This window comes from Thamnophis sirtalis, unplaced genomic scaffold (assembly GCF_051295495.1).
Source record: "Thamnophis sirtalis isolate CommonGarterSnake01/CBP01778 unplaced genomic scaffold, rThaSir2_p1.2 scaffold_3, whole genome shotgun sequence".
Classification (NCBI taxonomy): domain Eukaryota; kingdom Metazoa; phylum Chordata; class Lepidosauria; order Squamata; family Natricidae; genus Thamnophis; species Thamnophis sirtalis.
In genome coordinates, this window is record NW_028261383.1 from 22,037,082 (window position 1) to 22,061,477 (window position 24,396).

The 24,396-nt window shown below is 43.0% G+C and overlaps 1 protein-coding gene across 1 annotated transcript; it reads right to left on the minus strand.

Annotated features, from left to right (window-relative positions):
• Window positions 1–1,372: 1,372 nt before the first annotated feature.
• On the minus strand, window positions 1,373–24,098 carry LOC148047533 (uncharacterized). The gene is given in 5 exon segments (XM_087711605.1): window positions 1,373–1,809; window positions 1,812–4,482; window positions 17,007–17,043; window positions 17,285–19,784; window positions 24,017–24,098. Coding segments are annotated over 4 exon segments (4,767 nt in total). The 5' UTR covers window positions 19,095–19,784; window positions 24,017–24,098; the 3' UTR covers window positions 1,373–1,560.
• Window positions 24,099–24,396: the final 298 nt, after the last annotated feature.

The window sequence follows — 24,396 nt, forward strand, 5'->3', positions numbered from 1 at the left end:
GGAAACATTGAATTATAGGCTTGGAAGAGACCTCGGAGGTCTTCTGGTCCAACCTGCTCTTCAAGACAGGACACTTAACCATCCCTCTCAAATGGTCGTCCAGTGTACTCTTGAAAACCTGCAGTGACCCACAAAACCGGGAGGCAAACTATTCCACTGATTAATTGCTTTGACAAAAAAAAATATCTTCTAGTTTGGGCCTCATTTTAACTAGCTTCCGCCCATTGCTTCTTATCCTGCCATCTGGTGCCCTAGAGGATAAGTCAATCTGCTCTTCTTTGTGTCAGATGCATAAGTACTTGAAAACAGCTATCTTGTCCCCCTTGGTTGCTCTTCTGTGCACATTTTCCAGTGTCTCAACGTTTTTATATCATGGTGACCAGCACTCAACTATGTATTCTAAGTACGATATTGCGTAAAGCATTTCTATATTTTCTTGTTGTCTTGCATTATTCCTCTCTTGATGCAACCTAGGACTACATTGGCTGTTATTGGCAACTACAGCACAATGGTGGCCAAGAGGTACTTGTCCACTCATCAGGCACCCCAGGGATACATGGCCTGCCCTTTTGGAGATCTCCCAGAGGCAGACACCATTTTCATTGCACCCGCAATTCCTTAAGACAGTCTACAAAGTGTTAAGGTAGCTGTAATGCCTGGTAGGGTGGGAGTCAGGCCTAATGACTGCAGGGATCCAGTAGAAGTGGAGATCCTGTTTGTGTTTGTGAGGGTGGTGGTGGGGCTATGTAACCATGTGGGGAGCCTAAGGGGGACGACGGACCTATTGGGACCTGTGAGGAAGGGAGTGGCCTAGGAGGACCCAAGGGTGGGATTCTCCAAAGTCTGAAGTAGCCACTGTTGAGCTTAACAATTTGCACATTCATGTAACGGCTTCATAAGGAAGAGCAAGCGGTGAGGGTAATTCAGCAAAATGAAAAGCCAGTATTCAGATGAGGCCAATATTCAGTGTTCTCACCTACACTCTCAGCGGGAGTTCAGAACTGAAATTCAAACCTTCTCCAAACTCATCAACTTTTGCCTCATATATATTGAGTTGTATGCATTGAGGAAGGGGTTTCAAAGTCAAGGCCCAGGGTCAGATGCGGGCCGCAGGGTGGTTAAATCCAGCCAGCAGGGCTGTCGTGAAAACAGCGGACTGGTCCATGGTGCCTCTGCCAGCATTTGCAAGGGCAGAGGATTGCAAGAGGCCACTGTACCTGAAAATGGAGCTCGAAATCCCATTTTTGTTGGCAAAGCACTTGGGCTTCCACAGGCACCCCCAACAGAAGTGACGTCAAGATAGCTATGCCCCCCTGTCCACTTCCACCAGAGCCCTCCACCCAGGTCAAACAGAACCATGATGCAGCCCTCAATGAAATCTAGTTTGACAACCCTGTGATAAGGAGTCATTTCGGCCAAAAGTACTATCCACAGACTGGCCATTTGAAAGGCGCTCCCATATGAGACCTCTGGTGTTTCACTAGGTTCGAATTGAAATGAAAACTTTTTCCTAAATAGGGCATTCCATGTTTTTCATGTGACCTCCAGTGTATCACCATGTTAGAATTCTAACTGAAACTTTTGCCACAAAGAGGACAATGATACGGTTTCTCCTCTGTGTGTCCTCTGGTGTTTAACCAGACTGGAATTCTTGGTGAAACGTTTCCCACAGTCAGCACATTCAAAAGCATTTTCTCCTGTGTGTATCATCTGGTGATTTGTGAGCTGTAATTTTGTAATGAAACCTTTTCCACAGTCAAGACATTCAAAGGGGTTCTCTCCCGTGTGAGACCTCTGATGTTTCATTAAGCTAAATTCTGAGTTCTGAATTCTTTGCCACAAACAGTACACTCATACGGTTTCGCTCCTATATGGGTTTTCTCGTGACTCATGAGGTACAATTTTGTAATGAAACATTCCCCACAATATGGACAAGGATATGATTTCTCTCCTGTGCGAGTCCTCTGGTGTTGCACCAGGTGGAAATTGGAACTGAAACTTGTTCCACAAATCGGACACTCCTACAGTTTCTCTCCTGTGTGAGTCCACTGGTGTGTCACTAGGTGGGAATTCCGACTGAAACTTTTCCCACAGTCAGGACATTCAAAGGGTTTCTCTCCTGTGTGAGTCCTCTGGTGTACCACCAGCTGGGAATTGCGACTGAAACTTTTCCCACAAACAGGACATTTAAAGGGTTTCTCTCCTGTGTGAGTCCTCTGGTGTGTCACTAGGTCGGAATTCCGAATGAAACTTTTCCCACAAAGAGGACATTCAAAGGGTTTCTCTCCTGTGTGAGTCCTCTGGTGACTCAACAGGGTATACTTGTCACTGAAATCTTTCCCACAGTCAGGACATTCAAAGGGTTTCTCTCCTGTGTGAGTCCTCTGATGTGTCACTAATTGGTAATTCCAACGGAAACCTCTCCCACAATCAGGACATTCAAAGGGTTTCTCTCCTTTGTGAATCCTCTGGTGTGTCACTAGGTAGGAATTCTGACTGAAACTTTTCCCACAGTCAGGACATTCAAAGGGTTTCTCTTCTGCGTGAGTCCTCTGGTGTCTCACTAATTGGGAATTCCAACTGAAACCTTTCCCACAATCAGGACATTCAAAGGGTTTCTCTGCTGTGTGAATCCTCTGGTGTGTCACTAGGTAGGAATTCCGACTGAAACTTTTCCCACAGTCAGAACATTCAAAGGGTTTCTCTTCTGCGTGAGTGCTCTGGTGGTGCACTAGGTTGGAACTCTGATTGAAACATTTCCCACAAACAGGACATTCAAAGGGTTTCTCTTCTGCATGAGTCCTCTGGTGTTGCACTAGGCTGGAACTCTGATTGAAACATTTCCCACAAACAGGACATTCAAAGGGTTTCTCTCCTGTGTGAGTCCTCTGGTGTTGCACTAGGTGGGAATTCTGACTGAAACCTTTCCCACAGTCAGGACATTCAAAGGGTTTCTCTCCTGTGTGAGTCCTCTGGTGTATCACTAGGAAGGAATTCTGACTGAAAGCTTTCCCACAGTCAGGACATTCAAAGGGTTTATCTCCTGTGTGAGTCCTCTGGTGTCTCATCAGGATGGAATTCTGACTGAAACCTTTCCCACAGTCAGGACACTCGTACGGTTTCTCTCCTGTGTGAGTCCTCTGGTGTATCAACAGGACGGACCTGTTACTGAAACTTTTCCCACAATCAGGACATTCGAAAGGTTTCTCTCCTGTGTGAGTCCTCTGGTGTGACACTAGGTCGGAATTCTGACTGAAACCTTTCCCACAAATAGGACATTTAAAGGGTTTCTCTCCTGTATGAGTCCTCTGGTGTATTACTAGGCTGGAATTCTGACTGAAAGCTTTCCCACAGTCAGGACATTCAAAGGGTTTCTCTCCTGTGTGAGTCCTCTGGTGTCTCAACAGGATGGACTTGTGACTGAAACATTTCCTACAGTCAGGACATTCAAAGGGTTTCTCTCCCGTGTGAGTACTCTGGTGTACCACCAGTTGGTAATTGTGATTGAAACCTTTCCCACAGTCAGGACATTCAAAAGGTTTCTCCCCTGTGTGAGTCCTCTGGTGCATCACCAGGTGGGAATTCTGACTGAAACCTTTCCCACAGTCAGAACATTCAAAGGGTTTCTCTCCTGTGTGAGTCCTCTGGTGTATCAACAGGACGGACCTTTTACTGAAACTTTTCCCACAATCAGGACATTCGAAAGGTTTCTCTCCTGTGTGAGTCCTCTGGTGTGTCACCACGCTGGAATTAGCACTAAAACCTTTCCCACAAACAGGACATTTAAAGGGTTTCTCTCCCGTGTGAGTACTCTGGTGTACCACCAGTTGGTAATTGTGATTGAAACCTTTCCCACAGTCAGGACATTCAAAAGGTTTCTCCCCTGTGTGAGTCCTCTGGTGCATCACCAGGTGGGAATTCTGACTGAAACCTTTCCCACAGTCAGAACATTCAAAGGGTTTCTCTCCTGTGTGAGTCCTCTGGTGTATCAACAGGACGGACCTTTTACTGAAACTTTTCCCACAATCAGGACATTCGAAAGGTTTCTCTCCTGTGTGAGTCCTCTGGTGTGTCACCACGCTGGAATTAGCACTAAAACCTTTCCCACAAACAGGACATTTAAAGGGTTTCTCTCCTGTGTGAGTCCTCTGGTGTATCAACAGGACGGACCTGTTACTGAAACTTTTCCCACAATCAGGACATTCGAAAGGTTTCTCCCCTGTGTGAGTCCTCTGGTGCATCACCAGGTGGGAATTCTGACTGAAACCTTTCCCACAGTCAGGACATTTAAAGGGTTTCTCCCCTGTGTGAGTCCTCTGGTGTGCCAACAGGATGGACTTGTAACTGAAACCTTTCCCACAGACAGGACATTCAAAGGGTTTCTCTCCTGTGTGAGTCCTCTGGTGCCTCAACAGGATGGACTTGTACCTGAAACCTTTCCCACACTCAGGACATTCAAAGGGTTTTTCTCCTTTGTGAGTCCTCTGGTGTCTCAACAGGTTGGAATTCTTGCTGAAACATTCCCCGCAATCAGAACATTCATATGATTTCTTTTTTGTATCCATCCTTTAATATATTACCAGGCTGGAGTTCAGACTGAAACTTTTCTCATAGTCAGGATTCTCCCTGGTGGGAGTTCTCTAATGTATCACCAAGTTGCCAAGCCCACTTCCTTGGGAGCACATGTAGGGCTCCTCCCCTATGTGGGCCCTTCCATGAACCAACCACAAGGAGCAGTTCTGACTAAAGCTTTGGCCACATTAATATTGCTTTTCTCCAATGTGGATCATTTCATGCACACTCAGTTGTGATTTGAAATACGAACTTTGCCCACAATAGCCACATCTGTGGAGCTGCAAAAGGGGATCATGTGACCGTAAATCATGGCAACTGTCATAAATGTGAGTTAGCTGCCAAGGATTCAAATATAGATCACGTTACCATGAGGCTTCTGCAATAGTCATAAGTGTGAAAAATGGTCATCAGTCAGGTTTTTCAGTGGCCCTGTCACTTTGAATAGTTACTAAATGAACTGTTATAAGTCGAGAACTACGTGTAATGTATCCTTGTGTTCTGCATACTCTACGTTTTCCAGTTCGAAATCTCTTCTTGATTACCTGCTGGGGAAGAAGGAGAATTTTGTGGATTTCTGTAGGAGATGGAAATGTTTTGATTTCTGGCTTGATTAACTTTCCTTTTTAACGTTGCTTGTTATTCTCAGGTATCCGGAGTTCTCTTATTGGCATCCTCTTTGCCTGTAAGATTCAAAGAAATTGCTTATAAAATGGTTGCAGAAGACATACATATTAAAAAATAATACCATATACATTAAAGGTAAAAAGGAAATATCCCACAATGCTAAAATAACCTTAGATTAATTATGATTTATTTGACACATTGAAGATTACAGAGACACAAGTTCACATTGGTATGCAACCATGGAATTCTCTGGTTGACTTGGGTCAATACAAATTCTTAGAATAGCAATTATTGGCTAGAATCACTGTAATTAAGATGACTACAGTATATAACAGAATAATAGAGTGGGAAGGCACCTTAACGGTCTTCTAGTCCACCCCTCAGAAGTGGCCGTCAAATCTCTTTTTGAAAGTTTCCAGTGATGGAGCACCCAAAACTTCTGAAGGCAAGCTATTCCATTGGTTGATTGCTGTAATTGGTAGGATTTTTTTTTTGAGTATATTTTTATTATTTTTTCATTTAAAACAATGCAGTACCGCAAAGTCAAAGTGAACATACATTCACATTATATAGCCGTGTTGGGGGGAGATGCCATCTGTAGAACATCTTATAAAATTTTTCTTTATACGACGTAGCCAATGTTAGTTTCCGATTAAGTATCCAAAGTTTTTACCACTTAGCCAATTCCCCATTATAATCAAATTTTTTCACCCAGGAGACCATAATTTCTTTGACATGTTCCTCCTCTAGCTTATGTTCCAAGAAAAATCTATATAACACTTTGATCAACCTGTTTTCTGTCTGTATCAAAGCTTTATCTAATATTGTGTAATCTTTGGTAATACCTTTCTTCTTCTGTAAATAAGAGCACCATTCTACTTGGAATTTTCTTTTTAGTTATAGGTTGCATCTCTCTTTGGTTAGTTTCCATCCATCGTTTCTTTTGGTACTTTGGAAAATAAATGGACGTCTTTGTCTTCATAGGAGCCCCTCAAATATTGGAACACTGTTGTTATGTCTCCGCTAGTCCTTCTCATTAGACTAGACATGCCCAATTCCTATATGTAAAAAAAAACACTATATACATTAAAGGTAAAAAGGAAATATTCCACAATGCTAAAATAACCTTCGATTAATTATGATTTATTTGACATATTGAAGATTACGGAGATCCAGGTTCACATTTGCATTCAACCATGACTTGGGTCAATACAAATTCTTAGTATAGCAATTATTGGCTAGAATCACTGTAATTAAGATGAATACAATATATAACAGAATAATAGAGCGGGAAGGGACCTTAAAGGTCTTCTAGTCCATCCCTCTGCTCTACCATTTCAGAAGTGGCCGTCAAATCTCTTTTTGAAAGCTGCCAGTGCGGCAAAAGAAAAAAGCGGCTTTTGCCCGCCCCACCACTATGTCTGATATAGAGGCGGGGTGGGAAAAAGCCGTTTTCTTTCTACGTCTGACATAGAAGTGTCCCAACTCTATGTCGGACATAGCGGCGGGTCGGGCAAAAACCGCTTTTAAAAAAAAATGTTTTTATTAACAAACATGTAAAATACACAAACACAAAAATTAGACGTACACCACATTTATACAATACAGTATGAACGGGAACTTCCTGTTTTTTATAATAGCAATCATCAATCGATACCGCTCACCTTATATTATTTCCCCTTGTATTGTATTTCATTTAGATTTCATCATTCTTAACCCTCTTATTTTACTCAGAACTATTATTTTTGAGTTTTGTTATATTCTTCCACTGATTTTTGTTTCTTTCCTCCATCCACCTATGCCATTTATCCCATATCTGGTAGAATTCTTGATTCTTCCTTTCCCTGGATTTCTTTAGTTAGTTTGTCCATTTCGCCACAGTCCATAATCTTTCTTATTATTTCATCTTCATTTGGGATTAATTTGTTTTGCCCGCCTCTGGGCAAAAGAAAGAAAGTGCCAGCCCGGCAGCAGAGGTGGGTAAAAGACCCACCTCTGCTGGCGGGCTGCCCCGACACAGAGAAAGAAAGCTGGCCAGCTGCTCTCCCTGCCTCTTCTACCACCTTCCCTCTCTTCTCAAACAAACTCTCTCTCAAATTGAGAGTTTGTTTGAGTGAAGAAACAAACACACGCACACACACACACACACACACACACACAAACAGACATATGACTTAAAAAATTACATTAATTTTGAATTCCTCCCCCTCCCTCCGACCCACATACCTTTTCCAGCTATTTCACAATCACAGAGGATTTCAACTCTGCTCTTGCCTGCCATCATGAAAATGTAAAAATATAAAAGGAAAAAGGCAAGAGCTGCTGAGGTCAGGCTGGGTTAGTGGCCGCCAGAGTCCCCAATGGATGACTCTGCTTAAGTGTTTAAAAAAGCCTCTAAAAAAAACTCCCTCTACAGGAGGAGGCAAGAGAACCACGTACCTCATCTACATAAGGAATTTTTCGGCTTTCAACCCTTGCTTAACTCTGCTCGAGTGAACATAAAGTCAGACTAAATGAGGCACGTGGTTCTCCCGCCTCCTCCTGTAGTGGGCACTTTTTTAGAGGCTTTTTTAAACAGTTAAGCACTAAGCAGAGTCATCCACTGTGACTCTGGAAGCAACTACCTCAGCCTTTTTCCTTTCTTTTCATGATGACAGTGGTGAGGCTCTGCCTCCCCCTGACTGCATGTCACTGATATAATTAGATAAAGTGTATCTTTCTTAAACCCTTCCGGTATTATACCTAGGAGAAAAATTTCTGGTTTAAACAGAATTTTGTCTCCCACCATTTGTTCTAACCATGATTGAATCATTTTCCTATGTATTTTTGGCCTCATTGCCTATCCACCACATACGATAAAAAGTGTCTTCCGACAATTTGGGGCCAGATTTTTAAACATTTTGGAGAGCCATGTTGGGGGGAGATGCCATCTGTAGAACATCTTATAAAATTTTTCTTTATACGCCGTAGCCAATGTTAGTTTCCGATTAAGTATCCAAAGTTTTTCCCACTTAGCCAATTCCACATAATAACCAATTTTTTTCACCCAGGGGACATGTTCCTCCTCTAGCTTATATTCCAACCAAAATCTATGTAACACTTTGATCGATCTCTTTTCTGTCTGTATCAAAGGTTTATCTAACATTGTGTAATCTTTGGTAATATCTTCCTTTTTTCTATCCTGTGCAAACCTTGGTTGTATCTGTAAATAAGACCACCATTCTACTTGGAATTTTCTATTTAGTTATAGGTTGTATCTCTCTTTGGTTAGTTTACATCCTTTTGGTACTTTGGAAAATAAATAGTCGTCTTTGTCTTCATAGGAGCCCCTCAAATATTGGAACATTGTTGTCATGTCTCCCTTAGTCCTTCTCATTAGACTAGAAATGCCCAATTCCTATAACCATTCTTTGTACGTTTTAACCTCCAGCACCCAAATTACCAAAAATACATTTTCTGTTTTAGTCTTTACAAATACTTGTAAGTGATACTCCATTTAAACAATTGCAGATGGAGATATCTGAGTTTATATTACAAGGGATGAAACAAAGGGTTACATATAAATTATTCCAAGACGCTAAGGAACGAGGAGGTTGGTTTACCAGATTGCTGCTTCGATCCTTGGAAGAGGCGCCAGAGTCTCTCTGCGCGTCACTCTCCCCTCTCGTCTTCCGTGAGTGTTTCGGGAGAAGTTCCTCTGTGCTTCTTTTTCCCCATTCTTTCTAGCAATTCAGTACTCGATGGTTTTAACTCCTTTAAGGTCAACTGGAGGGGCCGCAATTTTATTGTTGGCTCTTCAGTCACAGATGCTGCCATCTCCTGACAGGAGGCTGAAAAACAGGCTTGTCCTATCTAACTATGGCATTGGCCAGATCCTGTCACTGATTATGTGCTATCAGTCATGTTCAGACTCCTAGCAACCTGTATTTGTACCTGAGTCAAGAGAAATATAATAAGTACTGAAAAACTGCTATCATATCACTCCGCTCCTTCTCTCTGTTACCCAAATCCTACAACTGTTCATCGTATGTTTTACCCTCCAGTCCCCTACATGACTATGTTCTTCTTCTCTGCACTCTTTCTGCAGCCTCAAGACTTTGGTATTCTGGTGACCAAAACTGGATGCAGGATTGAAAGTGTAGCCTTACTACAGTATAACACAGTACTAACACTTTATATGATCTTGATACTATCCCTGTGATGTTGCAGAGGACGACTGAATTGATTTTTTCGGCAATTAGAGCGCACTGTGATTGTTTCTAGGTCCCAGACACAATTTCTGCTCTTGAGCCAAGTACAACCTCTTCCATAGATGTGCATTTAGATTTTCTTGCCTAAGTGTTAGTTTCTCACCACTGAATTGCATTTTACTGGAAAGGGACCAGTGCTCACATGTGTCAAGATCCTTCTGTATCTTGGGCTTATCCTCTAAAGCAGTGAGGGCAGACCTTTTCAGGGACGTGACCCGGAACAGAAGGTGCCAAGTGGGCATACAAGCACTGGGAAATGAACTTCCTGTTTCTGACACACGCATGTGCACCAGCAAGCTTTTCTTCCGGTTACTGGCGTGCATTCATGCACAACAATCATCTGGCCTTTGCACATGCCACAATAGAAACCAGAAGACCAGCACTTCCAGTTTCCGGAACTGCCACACACGTTAAGAAAAGCTGATTGTCACAAGTGCACGTGTGCCAGAAATCCAGAAGAGGAATGGGCGATGCTGCATGTGCCAGCCAACATGGTTCTGCATTTGTACATGTGCTATAGGTTCGCCATCACTGGTTTAAAGCATTGGCTGTTCCCTGCAACTGAATGTCACCTGCAAATTTGATGAGTTCTCTTCCAATCTCTTCATCTAAGTCATGTTTGAACAAACTGGATATTCTAGCGCTCAAGCTGCTGTCCCAAAGATGCTTTTCAAAACCCACGTTTTGTAGGAGTAGAGTTCCAAACTTTTACCACCAAGGTATCAACAGAAATCCTGAGGACTGTGTGCTTCTCCCAAGACTTGTCTTCCTGAGACTCCAAACAGTAGGGAGCTTCAGTGCAGTGTCAATTAGCAACCAAATAGAGGTGCCAACAGGTACAGAGATGAAAATAAGTAACAGCTGATTGAAACTTCCCTAAGCACCAAACAGGTAAATATGTTGCTGCCAATCAAACAGGAAGGAAACACTGTACCTTATGCCTTCCCCTTGATTTTCAAGATCCCTCTTGAATCTGTTTTTGAAAAAAATATTGCAAATGCTGATATCAGTTAGGAAAGAAGCTTGCATGAAATGTCGTCAGTTAGGTTGGCATTGTGATGTAGAGCTTTGTTATGGTGTCCCATGTCTCCTGTGCCTAATTCAATTTTAAACTTGGGGGACATGTAACTCAGTTGATGCGAAAGGGGGGTAGAAAGACAGCCCCCACCCTCTCCTAGAAAAATGAAATGCAGGAAATATTAAAAAGGCAGAATATTATACCTCCCTGGATGAGAAAAGGAGACACATTCTATTGGAAAGCAGCCCCCACCTTTGTTAATAGCTCCAGAAAGACATCTCATCTGCAACACAAACTATCTTCAGCTCCAGGGTGATGGGATTAGCCCTCCTCATTCAGATCCAAACAAGGACAAAGTCTTTAAGCCATAATGCCCAAAGCCCCTTCGTTACCACCACACAGCAAGACTCAACTCTGTTTTTCGGCCTCCTATCAAGAGATGGCAGCATCTGTGACTGAAGAGCCAACAGTACAAATGCGGCCTTTGTGGCTGAGTTTAAAGGAGTTAAAACCATCGAGAACTGCTTTGCTAGAAAGGATAGGAGCAGGCGAGAAGCCCAGAGGAACTTCCTCTTCTGAAACAGTCACGGGGTGGATTTCAATTTTTTTTAAAGCTAAAGGCTCTGTGGGCGTGGCTAGTTGGGGGCACTCAAGCACACAGTTATATGCCCTCCCACCTAGCCACGCCCACAGAACCGGCGAATATTTCTGTTTTCTCAGCTGGAAGGCTGGCAAAGAAGCCTCGTTTTCCCGCTGCCGCAGCTGCTTCTCTCTCAGTGCCGAACAATCCATGCCCCTCCCCCAACAAACACAAATCGCACAAAGCAGGTAGACACCCCCTCCCCATCTAGCTGCTTTCTGTAGCCGGGACGCCCCTCAAGCATGCACCAAAGAACAGCAAAGGATCGCTTAAGGAGGATCTTAACAGGATGCAAAAGGACGCGGCTTCTCTCCTGCACTAAGGCTCCAGCCATCGCCTTGCCCTGTTATTCCTCCCCCCCCCCCACGAGAGGAGGAGGAAGGTCACTTTAGCCTTAGCGCACGAGAGAAACGGTCCCGTACATCATGTCACGCCACATTTGCGTGTAACGCAGCGTTAGCCGCCCGCTTGCGCCCTCCGCGCTCGGCTTAGCAGCTGGGGGACACGGCAAGGCTGGGGCCTTAATGCAGGAGAGAAGCCACGTTCTTTTGCGTCCTGCTAGGATCCTCCTTAAGCAAGCAGCCAGTGGCCCCGCTGGCACCTTTGCTGCCCTTTGGCACTGGCTTAAGGGGGGGGGTCATCTCCCTGCTCCTGCGTGCACCCCCCCGGCTTTCCCACAGCCAGCCACCCCCTTGCGAGAGGAGGAAGGGGAGGAGGGCCGACCGAAAGGAAGCCTCCACCACGGCTGCCAATCAATTTCCAAAAAGAAGAGAGCACAGAGGAGCTGTAACTGCCGGAACCCACCCCTGGTCCAAAGCTTCTCCGCCATTCTTAGCATCCAGAAGCTGCTGGGGAGGAGAGGGGCATACAGGGCTGTTAAAACCAGATGTGAAGCAGCAGCAGCAGCTAGCGATAACTTTGCAGATACTTTGTGCTGAGTTTTCAAGCCTGCATTAAAACACATCTCATGCCAAGAACTATGTCACTTGCTGTTTTCTGGTGCGGGAGGCTTGGAACATGACTGTAAGTCAGTGTTCCCTCCTCCCCCTCCTTGTCTCCAGCTGGTTTCCTACCTTTTCCCTGCAGGGTATAAGAAGGCAGGGGAGTATCATGGGAAATGCTGAGGGAACAGTGATGGAGACCACTGACGGAGTGGGGGTGGACCTGTCCCTAGTGGCAGTCCTTCCAGGCAGGACGATGGGGCTTCCCAGTTAGATATATGCCCCAAGGAGTCTGAGGCCCTTGGACATGTACAGCTGGCCCACGTTACATCAGTCCAGGATGCAGGACAAGAGATGGGACCCACCGGAGAATGGTGGTGGAGTTCATTGGCAGCTGGTGGTTTGGGACCCTGCTACTGACATCGATTCTGTCTGGCAGCTATTTGACGTGGTGGCGGGAGAGTTGCCTGTCTGCAGGTGATGATGATGGGGGGTGGAGTTTTTTCACCGAGCCTGGCAGTCAAACAATGGTGCTGCTTTGGGAGCGGTTTGGTGAGGCCATTTTTGCGACGTTGGTCCTGGCAGCGTGGGGAGTTGAATGGGGGGAGGCAGCAGCCACACTGAGGGCCCTGTTGCAGTTCAGTCAAGCCAGCGGGTCCATCCACCCAGTTCTGCCTGGCCAGCCTGAAACTCCGGCTAGATGATGGTCATGGCAGATCTCAGGAGACGCAAGTGGTGAGGGGACCTGGGACCAGGCCCCTCCTTGACAGAGTTTGGCAGAAGCTCTGGCCAAAACCAAGGTGAGGCAACAAGACTTTTTAATAGTAGAAAACAATGGATGCCCCCTCGGCAGGGCAGCCCACCTCTGGCACGGCAGTGACCAGTGCCTAGGGGAGCTCATCAGATCCCATTGAGTCCAAGGTGGCCTCTGGGCAGAGGTGGGATTCAGCCAGTTTGGATCGGTTTCGGCAAGCCAGTTGTTAAAATTCGGCTCGGTTCAGTGAACCGGCTAATCCCACCATTGGCTGGTCCCACCACCACACATTTTTGGGGCCTGAAAAACAGCTAAAAATGCCCCCCAAAACCCTCCCAGAAACACCTTGAAAATGGCCTGGAAATGGCAAAACAAATGGTCCAAAAAACAGCCCTGAAAATGTCTAAAAATGGCCAAAAAACGGCCCCAAAAACATCCCAGAAACAGGCTGAAAAAGAATCAAAACCCACCCCAGAAAACAGCTAAACATCCCAAAATACAGCACACAAAATGGCTATGAATAGCCCAAAAATGGGCCAAAAACCACCCTGGAAACACCCTGAAAAACAGCCCCAAATATCGCCCAGAATACAATCTGACAACAGTCTGAAAATGGCCCAAAAACGTGGTGGTAAATGACCCACAAATTGTCCAAATGTTGCCCAAAAAGCAGCCCCCAAAATGGCCCAAAACCAGCCAGTAAATGGCCTGAAAATGGCCCCAAAACACTCTAGAAACTGCCTAAGAACAACCCCAAAACTGGGCCAAAAGCAATCCATAACAGGCCAAAAATGGCCCAAAACATCCCAAAATACAGCCCAAATTACTGCCTGACAAAAGCCCAGAAAATGCCCCAAAAGGGCCTGAAAAAATGGCCAAAAACAGCCAAAAGAAAGCCCCCCAAAAGCCCGTAAATGGCCTGAAAAATGGGCCAAAATACACCCCAGGAACTCCCTAAAAACAACCCCAAAATAAACAAAAACAGCACAAAAATGGCTCCAAAAAGAGCCTGGAAATGGCCTGAAAAACTGATGGAAGCGTTTGGGATTATGAGCGCACAGAAATGAATCCCTTTGTGAGCACGAGCTCTTCCCAAGAAGCTTCCATAGGGAGCACAGCCACTTCTTAAGAGATTCCTCGCCATGGTTTGGAAACTGCTGGTTGGCTGGAGAAGGCTGAAGGAGATGTGGATTCTACAGATTTGGAGTGAACAGATTAGATGTGTGATGAACTGGACTTTGAAGGGAAGTTGGTTGTCGCTGGGAAATGGACTTGCCATATCCAACTGGAAAACTATTTGGACTGGACTGTGGTGAAAATGGATCGACAACAAAGATTTATGATTTTGAGGAATAAAACACAATACTTGTTTTATTGTAGTCAACCAAAATATTAAGAAAAAGTTTTATTCATAAGAATCAAACAAAGATATTTCATCCCGGACAGATCACAGACAATGATTATGGTAAATAAAAAGCCATTCTGGATTTATACAAATTAAATGCAAAACTAAATTGTTAATGCGATTTTAATTTTGCTGTTTATTCACCTGTTAACCACTTTGCCTCTCTGTGTAGTAGATTGATGAAAGTCAAATTGTTTGTAAATAGAGGCAGAACTTTATAAATTTTGGGCCTGCTTCACAAGGGGAGGTAACTCATATTGGTCCGACATACGTATGAATACTCAAGGGGAGGGGATAGTGTATGTAAATCTGTTTTTGCACATTTTTTTGCTTTCTTTTTAAACCTTGTGTCTATTTTTGCTTTGCTTTAAAAGCTTTGTGGGGTTTTTTGGAATTTTATTTATATTAATTTTCTGAATAATTTTTCCCCCGAAAAATCCACAAGGAAGTTCATGTGGCTGCTCTTTACCTATCTTCTAAACTGCCTCCAAATTCATGGAAACGTTGCATTATAGGCTTGGAAGGGACATCGGAGGTCTTCTGGTCCAACCTGCTCTTCAAGGCAGGACACTTAAACCATCCCTCTCAAATGGTTGTCCAGTCTACTCTTGAAAACCTCCAGTGACCCACAAAACCAGGAGGCAAACTGATTAATTGCTCTGGAAAAATACATATAGCAATAGCAATAGCAGTAGACTTATATACCGCTTCATAGGCCTTCAGGTCTCTCTAAGCGGTTTACAGAGAGTCAGCATATTGCCCCCAACAATCTGGGTCCTCATTTTACCCACCTCGGAAGGATGGAAGGCTGAGTCAACCCTGAGCCGGTGAGATTTGAACCGCTGACCTGCTGATCTAGCAGTAGCCTGCAGTGATGCATTTAACCACTGTGCCACCTTGGCTCTTAAGATATACATATCTTCTAGGTTGGGCCTCATTTTAAATAGCTTCCCCCAATTACTTATCCTGCCATCTGGTGCCCTAGAGGATAAGTCAATCTGCTCTTCTTTGTGTCAGATGCATAAGTACTTGAAAACAACTATCTTGTCCCCCTTGGTTGCTCTTCTGTGCACATTTTTCAGTGTCTCAACGTTTTTATATCATGGTGACCAGCACTCAACTATGTATTCTAAATGTTGTATTGCATAAAGCAATTCTATATTTTCTTGTTGTCTTGACATTATTCCTCTCTTGATGCCACCTAGGACTACATTGGCTGTTATTGGCAACTGCAGCACAATGCTGGCCAAGAGGTACTTGTCCACTCATCAGGCACCCCAGGGATACATGGCCTGCCCTTTTGGAGATCTCCCAGAGGCAGACACCATTTTCATTGCACCCACAATTCCTTAACATAGTCTACAAAGTGTTAAGGTAGCAAAACAGAACAATTTGTCCCACTCCCAGTGATCAAGAAGCAGCCACCATATTGACACAGGCAGCCATGGCAAAATGACAGCTGCTTCCACAAGTTCACTGCATGGCCTACGGATGAATCCCGGGCACAGTCAAAGGAATGGCTCTTTCTATTAGGCAGTCACACAGCCCAGAGATACATGCCCTGTCCCCTTTCCCCTCATGAGATTCAGAGATCTTCAAAAGGTATGGAGGAGGCTGTGAGTCAGGCCTAAGGACTGCAGGGATCCAGTAGAAGTGGAGATCCTCTTTGTGTTTGTGGGGGGGTGGGAGGACTAAGGAACCATGTGGGGAGCCTATGGGGGACGACTGACCTATTGGGACCTGTGAGGAAGGGAAAGGGCTAGGAGGACCCAAGGGTGGGATTCTCCAAACTCTGAAGTAGCCACTGTTGAGCTTAACAATTTGCCCGTTCATTTGACGGCTTCATCAGGAAGAGCAGCAAAATGATCAGCCAGTATTCAGATGAGGCCAATATTCAGTGTTCTCACCTACACTCTCAACGGCAGTTCAAAATGAAATTCAAACCTTCTCCAAACTCATCAACTTTTGCCTCTTATATATTTAGTTGTATGCAATAAGGAAGGGGTGTCAAACTCAAGGCCCAGGGTCAGATGCGGGCCGCAGGGTGGTTAAATCCATGCCGCAGGGCTGTCGTGAAAACATCGGACTGGCCCATGGTGCCTCTGTCAGCATTTGCATTGGCAGAGGATTGCAGGAGGCCATTCCAACTAAAAATGGAGGTTGCGGGGGACGCAGGGGACCCTCCCGAGCTCCGTTTTTATTGATAGAGGGTTGCAGGAGACCACTGCAGCTGAAAATGGAGCTGGAAATCCCATTTTTCTTGGTAAAGCACTCGGGCTTCCACAGGCGCATGCAACACAAGTGACGTCAAGTTAGCTATGCCCCCCTGTCCACTTCCACCACAGCCCTCCACCCAGGTCAAACAGAACCATGATGCAGCCCTCAATAAAATCTAGTTTGACAACCCTGCGATAAGGAGTCATTTTGGCCAAAAGGACAATCCACAGACTGGTCATTTGAAAGGCGCTCCCATGTGAGTCCTCTGGTGTTTCACTAGGTTGGAATTGCATTGAAAACTTTTTCCTAAATAGGGCATTCCGTGTTTTTCATGTGACCTCTGATGTATCACCATGTTGGAATTCTGACTGAAACTTTTGCCACAAAGAGGACACGGTTTCTCCTCTGTGTGTCCTCTGGTGTTTAACCAAACTGGAATTCTTGGTGAAACTTTTCCCACAGTCAGCACATTCAAAAGCATTATCTCCTGTGTGTATCATCTGGTGATTTGTGAGCTGTAATTTTGTAGTGAAACCTTTTCCACAGTCAAGACATTCAAAGGGTTTCTCTCCCGTGTGAGACCTCTGATGTTTCATCAAGTTAGAATTCTGAGTGAAACCTTTGTCACAAACAGGACACTCATACGATTTTGCTCCTATATGAGTTCTCTGGTGACTCATGAGGTAGAATTTTCTAATGAAACATTCCCCACAATATGGACACTGACATGATTTCTATCCTCTGGTGTTGCACCAGGCGGAAACTGGAACTGAAACTTGTCCCACAAACAGGACACTCCTACGGTTTCTCTCCTGTGTGAGTCCTCTGGTGTATCACTAGGTGGGAATTCCGATTGAAACCTTTCCCACAATCAGGACATTCAAAGGGTTTCTCTCCTGTGTGAGTCCTCTGGTGTATCACTAGGTGGGAATTGCTGCTGAAAGCTTTCCCACAGTCAGGACATTCAAAGGGTTTCTCTCCTGTGTGAGTCCTCTGGTGTATCACTAGGTGGGAATTGCTGCTGAAACCTTTACCACAGGCAGGACATTCAAAGGGTTTCTCTCCTGTGTGAGTCCTCTGGTGTATCACTAGGCTGGAATTCTGACTGAAACCTTTCCCACAGTCAGGACATTCAAAGGGTTTTTCTCCTGTGTGAGTCCTCTGGTGTGTCACCAGGCTGGAATTATCACTAAAACCTTTCCCACAGATAGGACATTCAAAGGGTTTCTCTCCTGTGTGAGTCCTCTGGTGTATCAACAAGCTGGACTTGTGACTGAAACATTTCCCACAGTCAGGACATCCGAAAGGTTTCTCTCCTGTGTGAGTCCTCTGGTGTATCACTAGGTCGGAATTCCGACTGAAACCTTTCCCACAGTCAGGACATTCGAAAGGTTTCTCTCCTGTGTGAGTCCTCTGGTGTTGCACCAGGCAGAAATTGGAACTGAAACTTGTCCCACAAATCGCACACTCGTACGGTTTCTCTCCTGTGTGAGTCCTCTGGTGTCTCAACAGGGTGGACTTGTTACTGAAACATTTCCCACAGTCAGGACATTCAAAGGGTTTCTCTCCCGTGTGAGTCCTCTGGTGTATCACCAGGGGAGAATTCTTGCTGAAACTTTTCCCACAAACAGGACATTCAAAGGGTTTCTCTCCTGTGTGAGTCCTCTGGTGCATCACCAGGTTGGACCTCTTACTGAAACTTTTCCCACAATCAGGACATTTGAAAGGTTTCTCTCCTGTGTGAGTCCTCTGGTGTATCACTAGGTCGGAAGTCTGACTGAAACTTTTCCCACACTCAGGACATTCGAAAGGTTTCTCTCCTGTGTGAGTCCTCTGGTGCATCACCAGGTTGGACCTGTTACTGAAACTTTTCTCACAGTCAGGACATTCAAAGGGTTTCTCTCCTGTGTGAGTCCTCTGGTGTTTCACTAGATAGGAATTCTGACTGAAAGCTTTCCCACAGTCAGGACATTCAAAGGGTCTCTCTCCTCTGTGAGTCCTCTGGTGTTTCACTAGGTTGGAATTCTGACTGAAACCTTTCCCACAGTCAGGACATTCAAAGGGTTTCTCCCCTGTGTGAGTCCTCTGGTGTATCACTAGGTAGGAATTCTGACTGAAACCTTTCCCACAGTCAGGACATTCAAAGGGTTTCTCTCCTGTGTGTGTCCTCTCGTGTATCACTAGGTTGGAATTCTGACTGAAACCTTTCCCACAGTCAGGACATTCAAAGAGTTTCTCTCCTGTGTGAGTCCTCTGGTGTCTCAACAGCTCGAAATTCTGACTGAAACCTTTCCCACAGTCAGGACATTCAAAGGGTTTTTCTCCTGTGTGAGTCCTCTGGTGTCTCAACAGGGTGGACTTGTGACTGAAACATTTCCTACAGTCAGGACATTCAAAGGGTTTCTCTCCTGTGTGAAGCCACTGGTGTACCACCAATTGGGAATTGTGACTGAAACTTTTGCCACAAACAGGACATTCAAAGGGTTTCTCTCCTGTGTGAGTCCTCTGGTGTATCACTAGGTCAGAATTCTGACTGAAACCTTTCCCACAGTCAGGACATTCAAAGGGTTTCTCTCCTGTGTGAGTCCTCTGGTGTCTCAACAGGTTGGAATTCTTGCTGAAACATTTCCCGCAATCAGAACATTCATATGATTTCTTTTTTGTGTGCATCCTCTAATATATTACCAGGCTGGAGTTCTGACTGAAACCTTTCTCACAATCAGGATTCTCCCTGGTGTGAGTTCTGTAATGTATCACCAAGTTGCCAAGCTCACTTCCTTGGGAGCACATGTAGGGCTCCTTCCCTATGTGGGTCCTTCCAGGAACCAACCACAAGGAGCAGTTCTGACTAAAGCTTTGGCCACATTAGTATTGCTTTTCTCCAATGTGGATCATTTCGTGCACACCCAGTTATGATTTGAAATACACATTTTGCCCACAATAGCCACATCTGTGGAGCTGCAAAAGGGGATCACGTGACCCTGGAACAGGACAACCGTCATAAATCTGAGTTAGCTGCCAAGAATTCAAATATAGATCACGTGACCATGGGGCTGCAGCAATAGTCATAAGTGTGAAAAAGGGTCATAAGTCAGGTTTTTTAGTGCCACTGTCACTTTGAATAGTTACTAAATGAACTGTTATAAGTCGAGGATTACCTGTAATGTATACTTGTGTTCTGCATACTCTACATTTTCCAGTTCGAAATCTTTGCTTGATTACCTGCTGGGGAAGCAGGAGAATTTTGTGGGTTTCTGAAGGAGATGGAAATGTTTTGATTTCTGGCTTGATTGAATTTCCTTTTTAACGTTGCTTGTTATTCTCAGATATCCGGAGTTCTCTTATTGGCATCCGCTTTGCCTGTAAGATTCAAAGAAATTGTTTATAAAATTGTTGCAGAAGACGTAAAAAGAAAATTATATACATTAAAGGTAAAAAGGAAATATTCCACAATGCTAAAATAACCTTAGATTAATTATGATTTATTTGACACATTGAAGATTAGGGAGATCCAAGTTCGCATTTGCATTCAACCATGAAATTCTCTTGTTGACTTGGGTCAATACGAATTCTTAGTATAGCAATTATTGGCTAGAATCACTGTAATTAAAATGACTACAGTATATAACAGAATAATAGAGTGGGAAAGAACCTTAAAGGTCTTCTAGTCCAACCCTCTGCTCTACCATTTCAGAAATGGCCGTCAAATCTCTTTTTGAAAGCTTCCAGTGATGGAGCACCCAAAACCTCTGAAGGCAAGCTATTCCATTGGTTGATTGCAGTAATCGTTAGGATTTTTTTTTGGAGTATATTTTTATTATTTTTACATTTAAAACAATGCAGTACTGCAAAGTCGAAGTGAACATACATTCACATTATATACAACTAGTCTCAACCATTAACAATTAGCCAATTTAATACATTGTCTATCCTTCTGTCCAATCACAATATATACATTGTTCCAGTCTTGTCACCTTGTTTTATACCAGTCATAAAATCTGTTCCAGACTTCAAAATATTCTGATTCCCCTTTATTTTTAAGTTCAAGAGTGAGCCTATCTGCTTCCGCACAGGCGAACACTTTTCTGATTATATCTAGCTTAAATGGCATATTTTCTTTTTTCAAATATTATGCATGTTATGCGCACCGCAGTTAGTACATGTATAATTAGATAAAGTGTATCTTCCTTAAACCCTTCCGCTATTATACCTAGGAGAAAAATTTCTGGTTTAAACAGAATATGGTATCCCATCATTTGTTCTAACCATGATTGAACCATGATTTTCCAATATTTTTTTGCCTCCTTGCATGTCCACCACATATGATAAAAACTGCCTGGTGTTTTTTTACACTTCCAACAATTTGGGGCCAGTTTTTAAACATTTTGGAGAGTCGTGTTGGGGGGAGATGCCATCTGTAGAACATCTTATAAAAATTTTCTTTATACGACGTAGCCAATGTTAGTTTCCGATTACGTATCCAAAGTTTTTCCCACTTAACTGATTCCCCATTATAATCAAAAAATTTCACCCAGGCGACCATAGTTTCTTTGACATGTTCCTCCTCTAGCTTATGTTCCAAGAAAAATCTATATAACACTTTGATCAACCTGTTTTCTGTCTGCATCAAAGCTTTATCTAATATTGTGTAATCTTTGGTAATACCTTTCTTCTTCCTATCCTGTGCAAACCTTGGTTGTATCTGTAAATAAGACCACCATTCTACTTGGAATTTTCTTTTTAGTTATAGGTTGCATCTCTCTTTGGTTAGTTTCCATCCATCGTTTCTTTTGTTAGTTTGGAAAATAAATGGACGTCTTTATCTTCATAGGAGCCCCTCAAATATTGAAACACTGTTGTCATGTCTCCCCTAGTCCTTCTCACTAGACTAGACATGCCCAATTCCTATAACCATTCTTTGTACGTTTTAACCTCCAGCACCCTAATTAACAAAAATACATTTTCTGTTTTAGACTTTACAAATACTTGTAAGTGATACTCCATTTGGACAATTGCAGATGGAGATCTCTGAGTTTATATTACAAGGGATGAAACCTAGAATTACATATAAATTATTCCGCTAAGGAAAGAGGAGGTTGGTTTACCAGATTGCTGCTTTGATCCTTGGAAGAGGCACCAGAGCCTCTCTGCATGTCACTCTCCCCTCTCGTCTTCCGTTTCGGAAGAAGTTCCTCTGTGCTCCTTTTTTCCCATCCTTTCTAGCAATACAATACTCGTTGTTTTTAACTCCTTTAAAGTCAACTGGAGAGGCCGCAATTTTACTGTTGGCTCTTCAGTCACAAATGCTGCCATTTCCTGATAGGAGGCTGAAAAACAGGCTTGTCCTATCTAACTATGGCATTGGCCAGATCCTCTCACTGATTATGTGCTATCAGCCACTTCTTAAGAGATTCCTCGCCATGGTTTGGAAACTCCTGGTTGGCTGGAGAAGGCTGAAGGAGATGTGGATTCTACAGATTTGGAGTGAACAGATTAGATGTGTGATGAACCACTTTGAAGTGAAGTTGGTTGTCGCTGGGAAATGGACTTGCTATATCAAACTGGAAAACTATTTGGACTGGACTGTGGTGAAAATGAAGAGACAACAGAGGTTTATGATTTTGAGGAATAAGGCACAATAGTTGTTTTATTGTTCTCAGCCAAAATATTAAGAAAAAGTTTTATTCGTAAGAATCAAACAAAGATATTTCATCCCGGACAGATCTGAGACAATGTTTATGGTGATTCATGGTAAATAAAAAGCCATTCTAGACTTTATAAAAATTAAAACAAAACTAGATTGTTAATGCTTTGATGTTTTAACTTTCCTGTCACATTTGTTTGCTACTTTTTAAATTTTGGGCTTGCTTTACAAGGAGAGGAAACTAATATTGTTCCAATATATTTATTAATACTCAACCGGGGGGGGGGGATTACATATGTAAATCTGTTTTTGTCTTCTTGAGCCACATTTTCCCTTCTATTTAAATGTTGTTTCTCTCCTTCTTTTGTTTTTAAAAATTTCTTTCTTTTTTGGGGAGTTTGTAATTTAAATTAATTTTCTGAATATTTTTTTTGTCCAAAAAAGTTTTTTTCTTTTTCTTTTTTAACATACACATAATCCAAAGTATACCATTACATATTAACAAACATTTTTAAAAAAATCAGTGATATATCAATTTCTCTTGCCATCAAGCCCCATCAATTTTATTTGCTCTTCTGCTTTCCATACACCATATTATAGTCTATTTCATCTTCAACCCTTTCTCCTCTCTCCTCCTCCCTATCTCCTTTCTTCCCCTGATCTCTCTCTTCTCTACTTCCCCTTGCTCTCTTCCTTTGCCCTCTTTCCACACCTTCCTTCTCTCCTTCCTCCCTTCTGCTTCCCTCTCTCTTGTTTCCTCTCTCTCGCTTTCCCTCTCTCTTTTTCCCTTCCAGTCTCTATTTTGCATGGTGTATTTCAGCGTTTGAGCAAACCCCATTCAATATCAATGGCATTAATAATTATATTCAAAAAAACTATTTTCCTTATTACTAATTTTACATACCTTCTCCTTTTAAAGGTCTACCTATATACGAGTTCCATTGGTTCCCCCCCCCCCCAAGCCTCTTTTTTGGCCCCTGGTAACTTTTCCAACTGATATTTTTCTTATCTGTAATCCAGTATAATCGTTTCACATTCCACTATTGATACATATCAGCTGGCCTACTATCCTTATTCACCTTAATTAATCTACCTTTAATTCACTTTTACTTACAATCCTTTCTATACCATACATACATGTTACATTTCAGTGTTACAGTTAATTAAAACATACAATAACGTTCACATTCTCCACCTTTCCCTCCTAATTATTATTATATATGTGTGTATTTCCCTTCTTCCTCTCACCTACCAATTTTTGTTCTTTCCTGATCCTTTTCACTTATTTTTAGAGAGCCTTTTATCCCAATCTCTGAACTTCTTCTTTCTCTTTCTCTCTATATATCCTTTCTTCCCAATCTTTTTTGTGACTTTTTGCTGTGCCATTAGTTGTACCCTCTTCAGGATTTCCTTTTGTCTCCTCACCCTATTTTCCCTTTTTTCTTTTTTTATTATATTTTCCCCCTGTAGTGAACTTCCTTTTTTCTTCTTGGTGCCTGTGTGCTCGATTCTCTTCCCTTCTTTTTTACTCCCCCTTTTATTGTTGGGACACTCTCCTCCCTTTTCTTTGTGCCACTATTAAATCCAATGAAATCATTTGTCTGAGCTTATTGTTTCCCTCACCTTCTCTTGCTTTTTCTATTTTTTGGCTCTCATTTCCGCTTCCTTCCATTTTAATATCCTGCCTATCGTCCTTTCTCAACCCGAATGATTCGCATGTGTTTTTCAAAATTTCGCATATTTCTTTAAATTCCCACCGTCCGATTTGCTATTTTCCCTCTTCAAATCATCTCTCAATTCTTTACAATTCAACGCTCACACTTTCTTCTTATCCACCAACTCCAATCCAGTTCAAATGTTCCCCCTCAAAAAGAAAAGGAAAGAAATTTCGTTGTAAAAGGACATAGTCAAACAGTCTGTGCCAAATCCAAAGTTCCAAGATTCTCACTGTCAAAATCAGCTCTTCAAGTTTTGTTTTGACAATTTCTTCTTTCTGGTAGGTGACTCCGCTTCTTGATTTTTTCAGTCAGATATCTTAAATGTAGTCTTTAACTCCACAGGAACACAAAATGCAAATTTTAGCAAACGAGGGGGAGATAGATAGATAGATAGATAGATAGATAGATAGATAGATAGATAGATAGATAGATAGATAGATAGAAAGAAAGAAAGAAAGAAAGAAAGATGATAGATAGATGATAGATAGATAGATAGATAGATAGATAGATAAGATATATATTTAAAGTCACAACCCCTGGTATGCCCAAATATGAGGCAAGAGAGGCAATAGAGCACAGGTTCGATTCCCAGCAAGAGTATGGCTAGCTG